The 18545-nt window shown below is 48.9% G+C and overlaps 1 protein-coding gene across 3 annotated transcripts in view; it reads right to left on the bottom strand.

Moving 5' to 3' along the window:
- Positions 1-18545, bottom strand: part of MAMLD1 (mastermind like domain containing 1) — a 116313-nt gene that overhangs the window by 28366 nt on the left and 69402 nt on the right. For all 3 annotated transcript variants that reach the window (XM_075539621.1, XM_075539619.1, XM_075539622.1), the window contains 2 exons: positions 5251-6984; positions 3699-3821 (listed from right to left, as the gene is read on the bottom strand). In XM_075539621.1, coding sequence (XP_075395736.1) covers positions 3699-3821; positions 5251-6984 — 1857 coding nt within the window. The remainder of the gene's footprint in view (positions 1-3698; positions 3822-5250; positions 6985-18545) is intronic.

Raw genomic sequence — 18545 nt, 5'->3', positions numbered from 1 at the left:
GGCCCCTGCAAGAAATCAGAGGGAAGGAAAGAGAAGGTAGGCCTCGCCAGGCCAAGGCCACCGAGCTCTCCTTGATGCTATTCACGGCGATTGATTTCAGGAGGTCCTTCATTTCAGCACTCTGATGGTCACTTTCTAAAAAATGCCACAGCGTTTTTTCAAGACTAGGAAAAGACCATCTGAGGCCTCACCGGATTCTCTCGCTATCTCGAGCTAGTGACGGAGTAGAAGTACCATTGAGGAGAAGACAGAGTGGCATTGCCTAACTGAGTTACTCTGGTCATTTCTGTTTTCCATGGGAGGTCCTGGGACGAGTGTAAAGGATTGCCTGTGTAGGCCTAATTGAGCCAAGGCCAAAGGGCAAAGGAACCTCTGATTTTGTAAAAACTTATTTGGAGAGATGTGTGTGTGTGTGTGTGTGTGTGTGTGTGTGTGTGGTGGGGGTTTGCAGAAGGAAAGGAAGAAGGAAAGGGGAGGGAAAGAATGGAGAGGAAGTGAAAGGGGGGAGAAGAAGGGAAGGTATAGAGGAGGGGGAAGAGGAGCTGGAGTGAGGAAGAGGAGAGGGAGGAAATGGAGGGAGGCAGGGAGGAGGGCTGAGAGAGGGGCAAGAGGCAGGAGGGAGTGGAGCAAGTGAGGAAGGGGAAAGAGTGGGGGAGAGAGCAGGGGAAGAACGGGAGGAAGGGAGATTCTGACATATAGGTGTGCGTGTGTCTAATGCATAGTTATGAAATTGTCAGGCAGTCCAGCCTTGCACTCCTGCAAAGCGCTCACCCCAGTGGCACCCCCTCACCCCACAGGCCCCTCCTCTTGGGCCAGAGCAGTCAAAATCCTTCTTCGTGTCTATGCTCAATCTTCGCCACAGAATACTATGTGGGAGTGACCATTGTGAATTGCTTAATTGTAATATTTTTGGATGATATGAATACGAACAATAAAATTGTCTTGTAAAATCTTTCTACAAAGAAATACACTATTATACCTTAGTGACTGAGTGGAGGCCTTTACATTTTTTCTCTTATTTGTCTTTAATTACTACTTCATTGTCAAATGAGTTATGGCTATGGGTTCACAAGTGCTAACTACCACAGTGCCATAGCTAAAACACCAGGCAACTTGACGAAAACACTGGCAGCCCAGAAACAATAGTGCAGAGGATGGCACGTTGTTGGAATCCTCAGTGCAATTCGACGACAATGACAGCACTGAATGGAGGGCACTAGAAGGTTCAAGAACTAAATTAACATAGCATTTTAGCCTTTAGGGATATTGATACATATAAGCAGGAAGGACACACTGAGTCAAACTTAAATAGAAAGAACTCAGGACAGAATGCAAGCCTCGAGTGGCAATGTTGAAAGAGTCTATGGGTGAATTATCGAATGATGCGGGGAGCATCTAAAGCAGGTGGAAAGAATACACAGAGTCACTGCACCAAGAAGAACCAGTCGGCATCCCACCAATTCAAGAGGTAGCCTGTGAAAAAGCACCAACGGAAATCAACAAAGAAGTCCAAGCTACACTGAAAACATTAGCCAAAAACGAGGCTCCTGGAATTAATGGAATACCAATCACAAAATTTCAGTAAGTTGGTGAAGCACTCGAAGCACTTACTCATCTATGCCAGGACATTTGAAAAACAGCAACTGACTGGAAGAGAGCCATCTGAATTTGTACCCATTCCAAAGAAAGGTGACCCAACAGGATGTTCACATTATAGAACAATACTATGAATATCACATGAAAGTAAAATTTGGCTGAAGAACATTATCCAACAATGGTTGCAGCAGTACACTGACAGGGAGTCACAGTAGGTAGCATCGTGATCAGTGGAAGAAAGGTTGACGTTGTTAAGGATTCTGTCTTGCTTAGACCCACAATCAATGCTCATGGAAGCCGCAGTCAAGAGAGCAAATGGTGCAACGTATTTGATCAATCTGCTGCACAAGACCTCATCAAAGTGCTGAGAAGCAAGGACGTCACTTTCAGGATGAATGCGCTTTCAAGGCCACATATTGTGTGAAAATGGGACATTGAATACGGAAGCCTGAAGAGAATGGAGGCATTTGAACTAAAGTGCTGGCAAAGAATACTGAAAGAACCAGGGACTGCCAGAGGGACAAACCAATCTGTCTCGGAAGAAGTGCAGCCAGAGTGCTCCCTAGAAGCCAGTGTGGTGAGATTTGGTCCCACCTATTTTGGACATGTTGTCAGGAGAGAGCAGTCCCTGGCAAAGAACATCATGCTGGGTACAGTAGAGGGGCAGCAACAAAACGGAAGGCCCTGAACAAGATGGATTGGCCCCGTGGCCTCAGCAATGGGCTCAAACATTAAGAACAGTAGTAAGGATGGCACTTGTCCGGGCAGTGTTTCTTTCTGTTGAAACCAACTCAAGAACACCTACAACAGTAACAATAGGAAGCTGGGCTTATGAAGAATGCTTGTTCTTTTTGGTAACTGATTACAGGTGCATTTTTATTAAACACATTACAAAGAATCAGTTTCTGCTGAAACTCTGCACACAAAATTTTAGGCCATCATTTGGGTGTCACCCCATCGGATCATGTCACCTGGTGTGGTCCACAATTGCCCACACCCATCGAGTGGTCCTGCTGCCTAGGTTCTCAGTACCACCCACACTTTCGGAGGCTCAGAACTTGGGCAGTGGATGCCACTGGCAGTGGAGAAGCACGCAGTTCGCTACAACTGGGGCTGCTGCTTGTCCTCCCACGGGCCCCAGCTTTGGCCTCCATCACTCTCTGCTGTCTGTTTTGTTTTCTCTCCCCTGACACAGTGACCAGGGTGGAATCCGTAGGCCATCTACTCATGGGGAAATGCCATGAGAAGGCCCAGCAGGCTGCTGATGCCCCCATGCTGGGGGATGAGTGGAGTGAAAACATTAGTAAGGACAAGAGGAAGAACAAACCCGAGAAGCCTTCTCCCCTTTCCGCCAGGCCTGGAGTTGCAGGGCCTCGATCAGGGCGGCCCTGTGATGCCCCTCCACCTGCTGGTGGGCGTGGAATTGGGGAAGAGTGCGACCCACTTCCCCCACTATATAGCCCCTGCTTTCAAGGGCTGCCAGATCTGACCATACAGAGGCAGAAGTTCGGGTCTCCATGACAGCAATCTTATTCAGCATGGACTTTGTGCCGTACAGGTCTGTTCAGAGTGTTGGTTTAACCCATGCCATCCTCACCACAACTTTTTAGAACAGGAAACCATCTCCGGGAGGTTAAGCTATAGAGGATAGAAAGTTCTGGAAGCAGTGTCGTGTGTGTGTGTGTGTGTGTGTGTGTGTGTTGGGGGCGGGGGTGTTAATCAGTGTGAGCTCTGTAGCCAGATGTCCTGCTTTGGCCCTTCCTTGCTGTGTGACAGTGGGCAATTCAGGTCACTTCTCTGTGTCTCCGGGAATTAGAGCCAACCCTACATCTAAGGATTGATGTGAGGAAAGGCAGAGAAAGTAGGAGTCCTGGCTTGTTGTCTCGGTCCCTGGGGAAATTACAGCACTTCTGTGGAGTGCTCTATCCTGCCCCTCACCTCAGCCCACTGGGCTGCTGGGCCCACTTCCTGAACACTTTCTTCAGCCCCACATTGGTCAGTGTTAAGAAATTTCTTTCTGAACTAGCAGAGCCGACTCTGAGGCAACACAGACAGGCTCCCAAGGGACCCCGATGACGACAAAACAAAGTGAAAAGGCTCACAATGATAGATGATGATGCGTCTCCAGGCTGAGCATCTTGCCTGCTAACGAAAGGGTCCCAGGCTTGGTGCTGGTGCTCCACCGAGCTAGCTGCAGAAGTCCATGTAAATAGATGGCAACAGGCCTATAACAAAATCAAATCACAGTGCTCCTGAACCCTGGCCTGCCTGTTGGCCCGTGCCATGGCCCCAAGCACCCACTGGGGGAGTGATCCTCCAGGGCCTGAGGTGGAAGGAACTGCAGGAGTTGGACCGGAGACAGAAGGTGGGAAGGGAAGACCAAAGGAGGCTGAGGGTGCCCTGTGGGGGGGGGGGGGAAGGCAAGAGCTGCCAGAACTTCTGGGTCACGAGATAGGGCTGGAGGCTAAGGAGGGAGGGGGACCAGATGCTGGGCCTCTGAAGATTTCTGAGCGAGTTTGACACAGGATCAGAACACTGAGCAAGACCAGCGGCAGAGTAAGGGATGACTTCCAGGTAAGTGTGTGTGTGTGGGGGGGGGGGCGGGGGACACTAGCTAAGAGGTGACTGTGAAAGTTCAGACCAAGAATCAAGAGGGATCAGATCAACGGAGAGGCGGGCATCCTTGGAGGGAGAGCTTTTGGTGGACTGAAGCCAATGATGAGCATTCAGCCACAGGGGTGGACTGGCCCTCATTTGTGAAGACGGTGGCATTCCCCACCCCTTACTGCCTCGTGGTGAGATACTGTATGGAGGGTCCCTATGGCAAGGACGGGCAGAGTGAGCTTGGAAAGGAAGCCTCCCCAAGGTGAGCTTTGGATTGGCTTGACTTGGTGCCAGAAGACCCAGCGAGGCTGTGTCTGGATTTCTGACCCACCAAAATGACAAGGGAATCCACATGTGCTGTCCTGAGTGGATGCTTTTGGGATTTGCTGGTTAGCAGGATGGATAAGATCACAGGCGAGGAGGGAAGGGGAGCAGACCCAAGCACTTTCCCAGAGAGTCCAGGCTCTGGGGTCTGTCCCTCGCTACCTGTGCAAGTCTGGGCATTTAAATTCCCTGAGCCTTCATTTCTTTTGGTCCTGACATTGAGGTGTTCAGAGGAGTGACTGTACAAGAATCTGTCGTTTTCGTTTTGGGATCTGTCCAGTGAGGGATGCACGCAAGTTGGAGGTGGTATTTCTAGAAGGTTCAGCATGCTTCCGTGTGCTGAGATTGAAATGTTTCCGGGAAACTTCCTCATGTGCTTGCACTGACCCTGCATGGGGAACACACTACATAGTCCAGTGCGTGTGAGGGGAAGTGCAGGGGAGTGCGGAGGTGGGTGTTGGGGTGCAATTTGGACTTGTCTCCCTTTGACCCTTTCCCCTGGGAGTGCTTTGTGGATGTGGACTTTTCCTCCTGCAGAAGTTAGAGACCTGAGCCGACAAGGGGAGCGCCACCTTGCCTTCCTAAGCATGCAGAACTTAAACGTTTGCAGAGTCAAGTCCAGTCTTACAGCCTGGCATTGGCCTCCAAAGTCAACTAATCATGGCCAGAAGACACCGTCCTTATTTCCAAAACAATGCCATGTCACCAGACGGGAACTGGGCTTACCTGTCTAGGCTCCGAGGGCAGTGATCGTGGCAGACACTGGGGCTGCTGGATCATTTGTTGCAGGAGGAATGAAGAATGATCAGGCTGCTGCTGCTGCTGCTGCTGCTGCTGTTGCTGCTGCAAGGCGAAGGTGGCAGTGGTGGAGGCAGTGGCCGAAGAGGCCTGCGTTGCGGTTGCGGTTGCCATGGGTTGCTGCAGATAGTGGAGCAGGGAAGGCTGCCTGGAGGAGGTTGGCATGGAGGGCAGCTTCTGAGGGCCCAGCTCCGAGACGAAATGGGACAAGGGCTTGGTGTTGCCAAAAGTGTAAGGCTCCAGGGTCCCTGGGCTGGGGCTGGCCAGCCCCTGCTGCATGATCAGTCTCAGGGTTTGGGAAGAGCCTGTGGGCATGGGCTTAAAGATCGCACTTGCTTGCTGCTGCGGTGGCAGTGGCAGGGGGGGCGGCTGCTGGCTGAGGGGAGTGCTGGTGGGTGTGAGGCTCTGGAGCAGTGAGCACTGCTGAGTGAAGGACTGCTGGGGCAAGCCTGGGCTGGAGAGCTTCTCGGGAAGATAGGGCGGCGAGGGCCCGGGGTTGCTGGCGGGTAGAGCAGACAGCAGGTGTCCCTGGGAGTTCTTAATGTTCGAGGACACCAGGTTGGCAAGAATGGAGCTGGGCGGGGTGAAATGCGGCTGCTGGCTGAGGGCTGGGCTGGAGAGCTTCTCGGGAACGTAGGGCATGAGGGGCCTCAGGGCGGTGCTGCTGCTGGTAGCCATGCCTGTGAATAAGGCATTGGGAGAGCCCTGGAGACTGCTGCCCGGCAGGTTGCTGGACGACATGCAGGACACCATGAGGCTCTGTGGACTGAAGGGTGTTGGTGGGTGTGGCGACGGCACTGGGTGGTAGGGTGGGGAGAGGCCTGGTGGTGGCAGACCAGACCAGCTGGGTGGGGGCACTGGCTGCTTGGTAGCAGAGCCCTGCTTGTTGGCTGCCAGCGCCTTCAGCTGGTGGGCATGGTGCCACTGAGGCACCCGGGGTGGCGGCACTGCCACGGAGCGCAGTGTCTGCCCCTGGATCTTGGTCTGTGCTGTCGAAGAACTCGAGGAGGCCATCTGCTTACTGGTGGAAGGTCCAGAGTAGTTGATGCCAGTAGAGGAGAGCGGTAGGTGGAGGGACCCACTGGCGCCTTGGCTGCAACTCAAGGTGTTGGGGCCCAGACCCTCCAAGCGTGGCATGGGCACCGAAGGCTTGGGAGCTGGGGGAACGGCTTCCGGGGGTTGCTCCAAAACCAGCGGCTCCTCTGGCTTGCTCCCAAGGATCTTCTCAAGATCTAGGTCACTAGAAGAAGGCTCTTGAATTTTTGTGAGCTCCTCCAGCAGATCTTGAAGTTCCTGGTCTACAGCGGACATGCTGTTAGGCACGTTGTTGGCTTTGTCATAGTAAGGAACAGTGAGTCCTTTCAACTCCATGTCTGCGGCTGGGGGCAGCACAAACGGGGAGCCCATAAAGTTGCCGTTCATGGGATTGTTTTCAAGGAGTGGTTGGCCAACTATGGCCATAGCGGTTGCTCCTGGGTTCATTGGCACCGGAGGCACCGGAAACTTGGCACAGGGGGCACTGGGATGGGCACTCTGGCCCATAGAAAAGGTGACATCTTCAAGGCAGGGCCTCTTAATTTTGTTAGGGTAACCCCCGTCAGCCATGCTTGAAAATTGCTGGAAGTTGTCTCCCAGTTGTTTCCTCTTACTGGTGCCCCGTGGCTGAAAAGAAGAGAAAGAGAGTGTGGCATTGTTAGCAGAGCTTGGCACGCGTGAACGAATGAGCAGGAAACCTGCCAGGTAAAGCCGACCGCCCTGTGCCAAGATTAACAGTTGTCAAAAGTAGGAAATGCGCCCTATTGTTAGAACCATTGGACCTGTTGCTTTGTGGAGGTGTTTCATCAGAACCAATGGTGACCCAAAGGCATGCAGAGGACAGTGCTTGTCCAATTAAAGAGGAGTTCCACGAAGTTCAGTAGAAATCACTTCATAAACTACCCTGGCAGAGGCAGGCACTTAAGAGCAACCTAGAAGTAGCTCCGCTGATTTCAACTCTGACTTGCCTACAGATAGCCTTGAGCTTGCTGAAGGGCAAGCGCCACATAGACATAGACCTTGGGACTTGCCTGCCTGTTGCGGTGAGATGCATCAAGCTTCCGGGAGAAAAGTGGAGCATGACAGACCCCTTCAAGGGAGGAAGTAGGTATGGGGGCTGCTTCTCACAGAGATATTGTTTAAGACAGTACACATGCTATACAGTAATCACTGTAGCCAGAGTCCAGTTATTTTCACACACACACACACACACACACTGCCGTGTGCACACCCAATGGCTGGGGGTTTTCATCTCTTGGGGAGTGGTAAGTGGCATGACTGATAATTCTATATTTTAAAAAGAAAAAATTTTTAAATCATTTTATTGGGGGCCCATACAACTCATCAAAATACATCCATACATCCATTGTATCAAGCACTTTTGCACATTTGTTGCCATCATCATTCACAAAACATTTGCTTTCTACTTGAGCCCTTGCTATTAGCTCCTCATTTCCCCCGTCCCTCCCTGCCCCCTCATGAACCCTTGATAATTTATAAATTATTATTTTGTCATGTCTTTTTTATTTTTTGTTTTTTAATCACTTCATTAGGGGCTCATACAATTCTTATCACAATCCATACATATATGAATTGTATAAAGCACATTTGTATATTCATTGCCCTCATCATTCTCAAAACATTTGCTCTCCACTTAAGGCCCTGGCATTAACTCCTGTTTTTTCCCCTGCCTCCCCATTCCCCTCTCCCTCATGAACTCTTGATAATTTATAAATTATTATTTTGTCATGTCTTACACTGTCCTACATCTCCCTTCACCCACTTTTCTGTTGTCTGTTTCCCAGGGAGGCGGTTGGTTATATGTACTTTCTTGTAATCAGTTCTCCCTTTCTACCCCACCTTCCCTCCACCCTCCCGGTATTGTCACTCTCACCACTGGTCCTGGGGGATTTGGTTTGTTTGTTTTGAACCAGAAGGACCTGTAAGCCAAATAACAACAACAACAACAATAATAAAGATATTGCTTATCTACATAAGGAATTCATCTTGGCTGATGCATCCTGAGGTTGGGGAGATACCAAGTAACAGGAAAGGTCCCATCTGGGCTCTGCACCTTGGAAGAGATGCCTATCATTGTGGCAAACATTACCCTTAGAAACAAAGTAAAAACCGGAGGGAGGCAGTATTTCCTAAATCTCTTTCAAGACTTCATCCAATCACCCATGGCTGTCATGTGAATGACCACGACCTGCCCGTCCATAGATTTCATCAGTCAGCAATAACACTCTTTCAAGTAATGGGGCAAAGGGCATACAGGCAGAGGAATGTGGTCTGGAATTCTTGGAATCGGGAGAGAGACCTGAACATCATCTAACAGGGCTATTTTTCCTGAAGCACTTGGACTTGTTCTTGTCAGAAAGCGCTCTCTGCTTTCAGAAATCTTCCTACAACACCTGGTGCTGGTTCTCTACCAGCTGCTTCCATTGGGCTCTTCAAGCTCCCTGAGGGCTCACAAATCCATTGCTGCTGGGGACCCGGTGCATGACTTCTCCCAGAGCACCACAGCTAGTGCATGGGAGGTGGTGGCCTCACACCAGGCCCCGGTTTCCAGGCAGACTTGCATCCAAAGGCCCCCCACCCCCCCTGCTCTAATTTCTTCATTTATAAAAGGAGCAGGATCCTTCTTCTGAACTCTTGGTACTGCTCTGACTCTTAAATGAAACCAGGAAGCTCCAGGTCCCTTGGTACGTTACAGAATCCCGGGTGGTGCAAACTGGGAACATGCTGGACTGCTAAATCAAAGGTTGGAGATTTGAGTCCACCCAGATGCATATCAAAAGACATGGCAATTTGCTTCCAAAGATCAGCCATTGAGAAGCCCACGGAGGAGAAAAATGTGGAACAGAGCCGCAACCTTCTCGAACTAAACCAAACCAAACTCCAGCCCTACTGCCTGGTTGAGATTGGAGGGCTCCTGAGTTCCTGCCCTCAGACACTCCTCATGATATTGGGCCTCCACTCAAGTACTCCCTCAATGCAAGAATACTTTCTTCTATTAAACTGGCATTCTACGATGCTCATCTTCCTGACAAAACCGCTGAAGAAAAAGTGGGTGAATAAGCAAATGTGGTGAAGAGAGCTGATGGTGCCCAGCTATCAAAAGAGATAGGATATGGGGTCTTAAAGGCTTGAAGGTAAAAAAGCAGCCACCTAGCTCAGAAGCAACAAATCCCACATGGAAGAAGCACACCAGCCTGTGTGATCACGAGGTGCCGAAGGGATCAGTTATCAGGCATCAAAAACCAAAAAAATCATAACATTGTGTGCTCACTTCCATGATACAATCGCTGAAGACAATTGGGTGCATAAGCAAATGTGGCAAAGAAAGCTGATAGTGCCTGGCTATCAAAAGATATACCGTCGGGGGTCTTAAAGGCTTGAAGGTAAACAAGCAGCCATCTAGCTCAGAAGCAACAAAGCCCACATGGAGGAAGCACACCAGCCTGTGCTATCATGAGGTATCAAAGGGATCAGGTATCAGGCATCATCAGAACAAAACATCTCACCATAGTGAATGAGGGGGGGAGTGCGGAGTGGAGACCCAAAGCTCATGTGCAGGCCACTGGACATCCCCTTGAAGAAGGGTCTCGGGGAGGAGATGAGACAGCCAGGGTGTGATGTAGCAACGATGAAAAACACAACTTTCCTATAGTTCCTAAATGCTTCCTCACGCCGTACTATCACGATCCCAATTCTACCTTGCAAGTCTGGCTAGACCAGATGATGTACACTGGTACAGATAGGAACTGGAAACAGGGAACCCAGGGCAGATGATCCCTTCAGGACCAGTGGTGTGAGTGGCGATACTGGGAGCATAGAGGGAGGGTGGGTTGAAAACGGGGAACCGATTCCAAGGATCTACGTGTGACCTCCTCCCTGGGAGACGGACATCAGAAAAGTGGATGAAGGGAGACGTTGGACAGGGCAAGTTAGGACAAAATAATAATTTATAAATTATCAAGGGTTCATGACGGAGGGGGGAGTGAGGAGGGAGGGGAAAAATGAGGAGCTGATGCCAGGGGTTTCAGGGGAGAGCAAATATTTTGAGAATGATGAGGGCAATGAATGTATAAATGTGCTTCACACAATTGATGTATGTCTGGATTGTGATAAGAGTTGGATGAACCCCTAATAAAACGATTTAAAAAAAAGACACTTTTCAAACTGAACAGAAACTAACCCATAAGGTGACCTTTCAGCAAAATCTGAGATTGGCTCCCCAAAATAATGAGGGTCACTCCCCAGTACAGTCAACTTGTAAAAAAACATCACCTGTGTGAGAATGTGAGACCCTACGGTTACAATGTTTTAAGAGCAAGATGAAAAGGTAAGAGGACAGGCAAGTTGTTGGTGTTGTGTTGTTAGCTGCCATTAGGTTGGTTCCAATTAATGCTGCCATAGAGTCGATGCCCACTCATAGCGACCCTTCAGGGCAGGGTAGAACTGCCCCTGTGGGTTTCTCAGACTGTCACTCTTTTACAGAAATAGAAAGCCTCATCTTTCTCCTGAGGAGCCACTGGTGATTTTGAACTGCTTACCTTATGATTAGCAGCCAAATGCATAACCACTACTTCACCTGGGCTCCTTCTGACTCCCAGAAGCCCTGTGTACATTAGAACGAAAACTAGATGGATAGAACTGGAACCACCAGCAGAGCCATCCTGAGAAGCCTCACACACGGGTAAGAGTGTAATGAATGCCGCTGAACACACTCGGGCTGAAATAGTTGAATGGGCACCTCAACTGCCATTTAAACCTGCACTAAAAGCACGATGGATTCTGACATAAAGAAATAAAGCAAAAAGGAAGCCTGAGGAGATGCTGAGGGAAGTGAGTCAACCACCAGAGGACAAATACTGTGTGAGTCCATTATTAGGAAGAAAGCAAATGGAGAAATGGCTTTCATACCCAAAGAAAAAGATTTCGCTGGCTACCCAGGGTGGGAGGGGGAGAGAAGTAGAAGCCATAGGCTAGTGGGGAGAGAGGTGTTAACTTGGGTGAAGAAGAAGATAATAGCCTATCAGAGGGAGATGGACAAATAAAGTGTGTGTATGTGTGTTGTGTGTCTGTGTTGGCGGGGTGGTGGTGGTGGCGGCGGTGGAGATAGGATCAGCCATGGGGACATTTGATAAGATGTTTAAGTTATTGAATGCAAAGATGATGATGTGATGTGTAAACTTCTACCTAAATTCCCAATAAACAACAACAACAACTATGGGGTCATTCTACAGTGACACACAATCCCTGCAATAACCTCCTATTAACTATCAATAGTTAATTATTATCCTATTAATCTCCTATGTTGCCTCCCCAGCCACTGCTGTCATCTCCCAGGGATGCAAGGCTCCATGCTTCTCTGCCTTCTCTTTTGAGGATTCCACAACCAGAACAAGACCATTCGGAGGGCCAGCCCTGACCCCAAAGTCACTCAAGGCTGGAATGTCATGGGTTAGGCAGGAATTAGGGAGGGTTAGGCTGAGCAAGCACAAGAAGGGGACTAGCCAATCCTCTGGTCTGCTATCCAGCCTGCCCCTGAGCTGTCCCCAAGCAGCTTGCTAGATATTTGGCACACAATAAGCACTCAGTAAATAGCAGTGGTGTGACTCAATGGGCCTCAGCTGCCAAGTGGCCTCACCACACAGGGAGCACTGTCACATTCGTTCCAGCAAGTATTAGTGGAGGCAGCCTGCAAACAAGTCCCAGGGGCCCCTGGCTGAAATTTCATCTCTTCTATACCCTCCCTGCCTCGCCCCTAAAGAACTCAAACTCATTCCATATAGTACAGATAGTAATGTATAGAGTGGATCATTAGGGGTGCTGGGAATGGCTGGGGAATTCGATGCCTTGCCCTGCAAGGCAATTTTACCGCCAGTGAAGTCTAGATGGGGCTGGAAGGGACACTACCTAGAACAAGGACCATGAGAGCCACTGCAGTTTGGTGGCAGCTGATCAAATGAACTCTAAGAAGTCCCCACTCAATCCTAATTCTAGAACCTAACCTGAGGCCCCCGTGGTTGTGACAAGGACACCCAAGAATCTGAGTGGGACCCCCTCTGCTCTGCCAAATCTGGAGCTGGCCAAGCCTCTTGATTTCCCCAGGGGAAGGTAGGGGAGACTTGGATGGGGTGTGTTCTGCCTTTGGTGGTGTCAGGGAGTGAGGGGAAGTGTACACTTGGCTGGAGGGTATGTAAGAGTCATCCGCAGCGAGCCTGGCATGCCGTGCTGACTGGGCAGGACACCAGTCAAGCCCAAGCCAGGCTGCAGGAAGATGAGCTGTGCTTACCCAACTATCCAACGTGCTCAGCCTCAGGCTGTGTTTACAGATGTGCTCCGCCTGGCCTGGCTAGCATCTGCTTGCAGCAGGCAGCAGTTAAGCATGGACATCTATTATCCGGCTAATTTTTGCCCTAGAGAAAGACTCGCCTCAGCCCCTCCTCTTTTGCAGCCCTGCAGTTTGCTACTCATCACAGGGCCACACTGCCACCTTCGCTGAGGGACCAGTCTTGTGTGCCTTTGCCAAGGTTCTGACCTGGGTGGGATTTGGTTTGTCTTGCGTTTTAATAGGATTAGACAGAATATAGTGCTTTTCTTTCTTATCTGCTATATGGTTACTCATTGGGCAGCTAACCGAAAAGTAGGTATTTTGAACCTACCAGCAGTTCCTCGAGAGAAAGATGAGGTTTTCTGCTCCCAGGGAAGTCCTAAGGTGCAGCTCTCTGTCCTCTAGGGTCACTCTGAATTGGAATAGACTCCACAGCAGTGCGTATGCGTTTGCTGATGTCAATGGTTTGTGACTGACTACTCACCTAAAGGGTATTGATTTGAGCGTACCCAGCAACATTGTGAAGAAAGGCCTGGGAATCTGATTCTATACCGATGACGCCCAAGAAAACCATATGGGGCTTTCTACTCTAACACCCGGACTTGCCATTGAGTAGAAATTGACTCAATGGCAGTGGGTTTGGCTTGTTTAGGGACTTCTGGGAGGGGGGAAACTGACTCCCAGCAAGTCGTAAGACAGGAGAACTACTCCTTAGGGGCCAGTGTCTACTCTAGTTATTTCATAAAAGTGGAAGGACAACATATTTATCCCTTAGTGTTAGAAACATGAAATGAGTAGTCTCCTCTACCAACCAGCCCTTTCTTCTTCAGGACGCTGCCTTCTCAATGGGAAATTATCCCCACCTCCCCCATGAGTGAATCAGCAGACACTGGCAGGTCTTCTAGACCATACAGGTCCTCCCTCTCTACTTTACAGAAAATGGACCGGGTAGGGTGGGGTGGGGGCTGGCTGAGTGAGGGGCAGCGGCCTGGCTTCTTTGAAATAAAAGACTAAATGACTTTATCCCTGTGCCTGGCTGCCTGCAGAGTCCCATGTCATAATCCTGCAGACAAAGCCACCAATGTGATCCCCATGACCTTATAAACATTCATTAAAATGCATTTCAAAGCATGTGATGGCTTCCCCACGCCCTAAATGATGAGAAGACAAAGGCAACCCTTCTGAGAGGGGTCAAGTTTGCCTCTGAAGTCAACATTATTCCTGGTCCCATCTGAACGACGACAAGATGCACAAAGGGTAAAGGTCACTTGGGCAAGGTCTAGCTGATGAGTCCAGGGCAAACTCTTAGAGTGGACGCAAGAAGACTCAAGGCTCTAACAGTGGATGTACTAGCTCTTCCAAAAAGGCTGTCAGGCCCTTACTAACCCTTCATTCTGGACACTCTTGAGAGGTGCTAGAAAGACCACGGGTGACTCTATTAGTTAATTGTTGGACTGCTCCCTGCAAGATCAGTGGCTCAAACCCACCAGCTGCTCTAAGGGAAAACTATGAGGCTGTCTGTTCTCATAAAGATTTACAGTTTCAGAAGTCCCTAAATTGATTCACTGTGCGTGTTTAGATGGATACTGGAGCCTCTGGCTGGTGCAATCGATTAATACTTGGTTGCTAATCAAAAGTGTGGAAGTGTAAGTCCATCCAGAGGCACTTCTGAAGAAAAGCCTGATGATCTCCTTCCAGAAGAATCAGTCATTGAAAAACCTACAGAGCACAATTCTAATTGGACACACAGGGGGCATCATGAATCAGAGTCCACTGCATGGCAACTGGTTTACAGTCTTTGCTGCTTCCACACAACTCTGGTCCCCAAGTACCGATATGAAGCTGCTCCACTTAAACTAGTAGTTCAATACTGCTAACTTGAAGTTCTTATACGATCCTTCAACTAGCAATGCAATTATATATATTGACCTCCTGGTATTTATTATACATAGGAAGATCATAAAATGGGTAGTTAGACATTTTTGTTTACTAAAAAACTAAACAAAACCAGAAACAAACCAACAAACAGATAAGAGAGGTTGTGATTGAGCTACTGTTAACAAAGAAGGCGAAAAAAACTTAACTCTTCAATCCACAACCTACTTCCTGGCTGTGCTTCCAACTGGCCAGAGATGAAAGGCTCCTATTTTTAGGTGGCAAAGTCCTTTGGCGGGATCACCTCTGTCACTGAGGCTGGGTGCCCTACTCTACACTCAAGACCTCCATCCCCCAGCCCAGTCCATCGTTTAGCAATTAGGTGGGGGTGCCTTGTAAAGAGATGCCACAGAGCTGACACTTCCTCTACTCCACTCTGTTGCTCTGCTCCACACAACTGAAAGGCATCTTGTCCATAGTTTCTTCCCACTAGGACACATGCACAGAATGATGTCATCATGATCATTAGCCATGTTGACTTTTGCAATCAGCTCCTGCCCACATCCTGCCTCCTCAGCACAAGAGGGAGTCACATACTTATAGAACACACACCTTTTGGCTCCAGAGCAGAGCTGCCAACCCCAGTTAGTAGAGTCAGAACCAGACTGTTGAGCTCTGCGCCAAAGAAACAGAGGACATGGCATAAAGAGCATCATGGCAGCTCTGAGACCTTCTAGGTCATCTAGCTGCACCCCCCCATTCGTTTTTGTAATTTCAGTAAAATTCATATAACATAAAGTTAAACCTTTTAGGGAGTTCAATTTAGTGGCATTTAGCACATTCACAATGTGGTACAACCATCACCTCTGTCTAGAACATTTTCTATTGTACGCATTCTATTTGAGAATATTTTCATCACTCCCAACAAAAATCCTGAACCTATTAAGCAGTCACTTCCCAGGCTCCCTATTCCTCTCAAGCCATAGGCAACTACAAATCTACTTTGTCTCTGTGCAGTGACCAATTTTGGACATTTAATATCAAAGTGATCAAACAATATTTGTGCTTTTGTGTCTGATGGGTTTCACTCAGCCTAATGCTGTCAAAGTTCATCCATGTCATAGCATATATGAAGATTGCATCCCTTTTCATGACTACTTAATGTATGGATGGGCCATATGTTGTTTATTTATTCATCTGTTTATGGACACTTGGGTGGTTCTCACTTAAGACTATTGTGAATACTGCTGCTGTAGACATGGATGCTACAAGTATCTGTCTCCAACCCTGCTTTCAAGACTTTGGGGCATATGCCAATGTGGTAGTTATATACCATATATACTCGTGTATAAGCTGAGGTTTTCAGCACATTTTTAATGCAGTTTTGTGGTAAAATTAGGTGCCTTGACTGATATGCGGGTCGGCTCATACTTGAGTACATACAATAATTGTTTGTCAATTTGAGAAGATTAAGAGTGTAGGGGTGGAGTCTAGCCTGTTAATCAGGAAATAGCCAATGAGGCCTCTGTGTGGGCATGACCTTCTCCTGAGGATTCTGGGAATTACTGTATTTCCTCCTTGGAGGTGGGAGACACAGTCTCTATCTCAACCGACTCCCTGAGAGACACTCTACTGACAAGACCCATGGCTCTACACTGATGGACCCCATTCCCTGGGAAGTGGAGAAGCCACATGGAGACCCCTGCCAGTGCTTAGATGCTTAGACACCACGGGTTCCATAAGAGTTCCCACCCACTGGCTTGATCATCCTGCATTCATGATCATTGCATACGTTTCATGAGCCTTAAGAGGAATGTAGAGATTGGTATTAGACATATGGGCTAATATCAGACTTATGGACTTGATCTGGACTGGACTGGGATGTTTTCTTAATGTATAATTACTCTTTATATAAAGCTCTTATACACACGAGGGTGTCTGTGAATTTGTTTCTCTAGTCCACCCAAACTAACACAGACAAGGAGTGGAATTGTGCATATCATATGAGATTTCTATGTTCAACTTTCTGAGGAATTACCATACTGTTTCCTCCAACTTAGGTCCTCATTTTGGAAGGGAGGCAACAGGGGCTGAGACTCAAAGTCAACTTCCAGTTAGACAAGGAGAACTCTTTGTGAGGTCCTTGGAGAAGTATCACTCTGCCAGGACCAAAGCATGAAAGACGGCCTGCAGAGGACAGGGCCAGGTCAGACAGTACTGGCCCCTAGAGACTGAGGACTAAGCGACAGGCCCCAAACAAGCTCAGTCGTTATAGGTTTTGCTTCTGCCACTTCTAAGGGAGAGTGTCCCTTTCTATCTAAAATGGCAACCAGGGTGGGGCGTGGTGACATCTAGTGTCCTAAGGTGGGATTTGGTGGAACCTACTGGTCATGGCCATTGGAAAGAACATTGTCAGTCCTCCCCTGCTGGGAATGGGACCAGTAGTCTGGCTTGCATCTACCTTGGACCATGAAACTACTGAAGGCCTTGTGCTCCAAAGCCTGTTCTTCTTTACCCACCTTCTCCACCTGCCAACTCCCCCTGACCTATGTTAAAAACTCCCAAAGAGAGTGGGGAGCTCCCAAAGAGAGTCAGTCATGGGCACTCTACACAGTCAGCTTGCTTGAGAGCCATTTCTTGGAACCATGTGGCTATGGATCTGTTCAAGGTCTAGACCAGGCCTTGTCTCCTGTAGCAAGGCCTTTCTGGGGGCCTAGAGTGATTCATCACGTCCATCACTTAAGTACTCTTTACAGTAGCCTCATGGGCTCTGTGCCAATGGTTAAGATGTCAGCCTTTCCAACAGGAGGCTTAGATTTCTCAACAAGGCCCTAGCACATCACATGCACTCATTCGTTGCTTTTTGGCATCTAACAACATCTGAAGAAGAATTCAGGGCTGGCCTTACTGTACTTGCTTTTGAGGCGGTCAGGCATTGAGCTGATTCAGTGGTTTCTCTATGGCTCCAGAGCGCTCTTTGCTGGGGCCCATCTGGCATGCTCCAGATGTGTGGAGGTGCCACGACTTCCCAGTGAACTAGGGAGACTGGGGAGGAGAACCTGCTACTCACTGCCAGGACTGACCTTACACGTGGCCCATAGACTGGCTTTCCAGATTACACATTGCAGGCTATTTCAGATGGCAGCACGCTCGGCCCCAAGCAGGGATATTTGAATCCAGTTTGCACCGTAGACACTGTTGTAGTTTAGCTGCTGGAGATCGCTGTCCCTACCAGGCCCTTCCCTTGTTCTCCAGTGCTGGAGTGTGCTGCTGGGCAGCTGAGAGCAATGAGTGCTGTAAGGAGTGTCAGGGGCTGGGAGGCCAGACACCACTCCCTGGGCTCCACATGGGGGATGAGCAGGTGGAAGAGAAATTCATTTTCTCTGCTCACCCAAATAAGGCTGCTATGAGTGGCAGTGGTGTGGTTTGGATTAATCTGTTAAAACAAAGAAACGTCTAGCCTCCAAATACAAAGGATAGATCTGAGAAGTGGGAGGTGGTGAGGGGGCTGGAAGTAGGAGCCTTATACCCCCACAACCTGTCTCATCCTTGCCTCTCATTACTGGTCACGTGGGCTACAGGCTCAATGGGTTAAGCATTGGGATATTAATGGAAAGATCCAAGGTTAAAGCCCACCAGCTGCTCCAAGGGAGAAAAGTGAGGTTGTCTACTTCTGTAAAGAGTTACAGGCTCTGAATCCCTAGGGGGCACTTCCACTGTGTCCTATCGGGTTGCTATGCATCAGAACTAACTCAAGGGAAATGGGGTTGGTTTCTTGTTTGAGGGTACATCATTTCCCCTTTCTGCACTTCAATGTTTTCACTTACAACACGTGCACATTGTGGTCTGCTTCACACATGTTATAGGGAGTGAATGAGCTTAGATATGCGAAGTTATCATAGTGCATGGTGTGATGTCGGTACCAAGTGAACACCACCTCTATTTCCACTCTCAAAAATGTAGACACATT

Source organism: Tenrec ecaudatus, chromosome X (assembly GCF_050624435.1).
Source record: "Tenrec ecaudatus isolate mTenEca1 chromosome X, mTenEca1.hap1, whole genome shotgun sequence".
NCBI lineage: Eukaryota > Metazoa > Chordata > Mammalia > Afrosoricida > Tenrecidae > Tenrec > Tenrec ecaudatus.
Note: the sequence above shows the minus strand (reverse complement) of the source record. Positions and strands in the feature narration are given on the sequence as shown.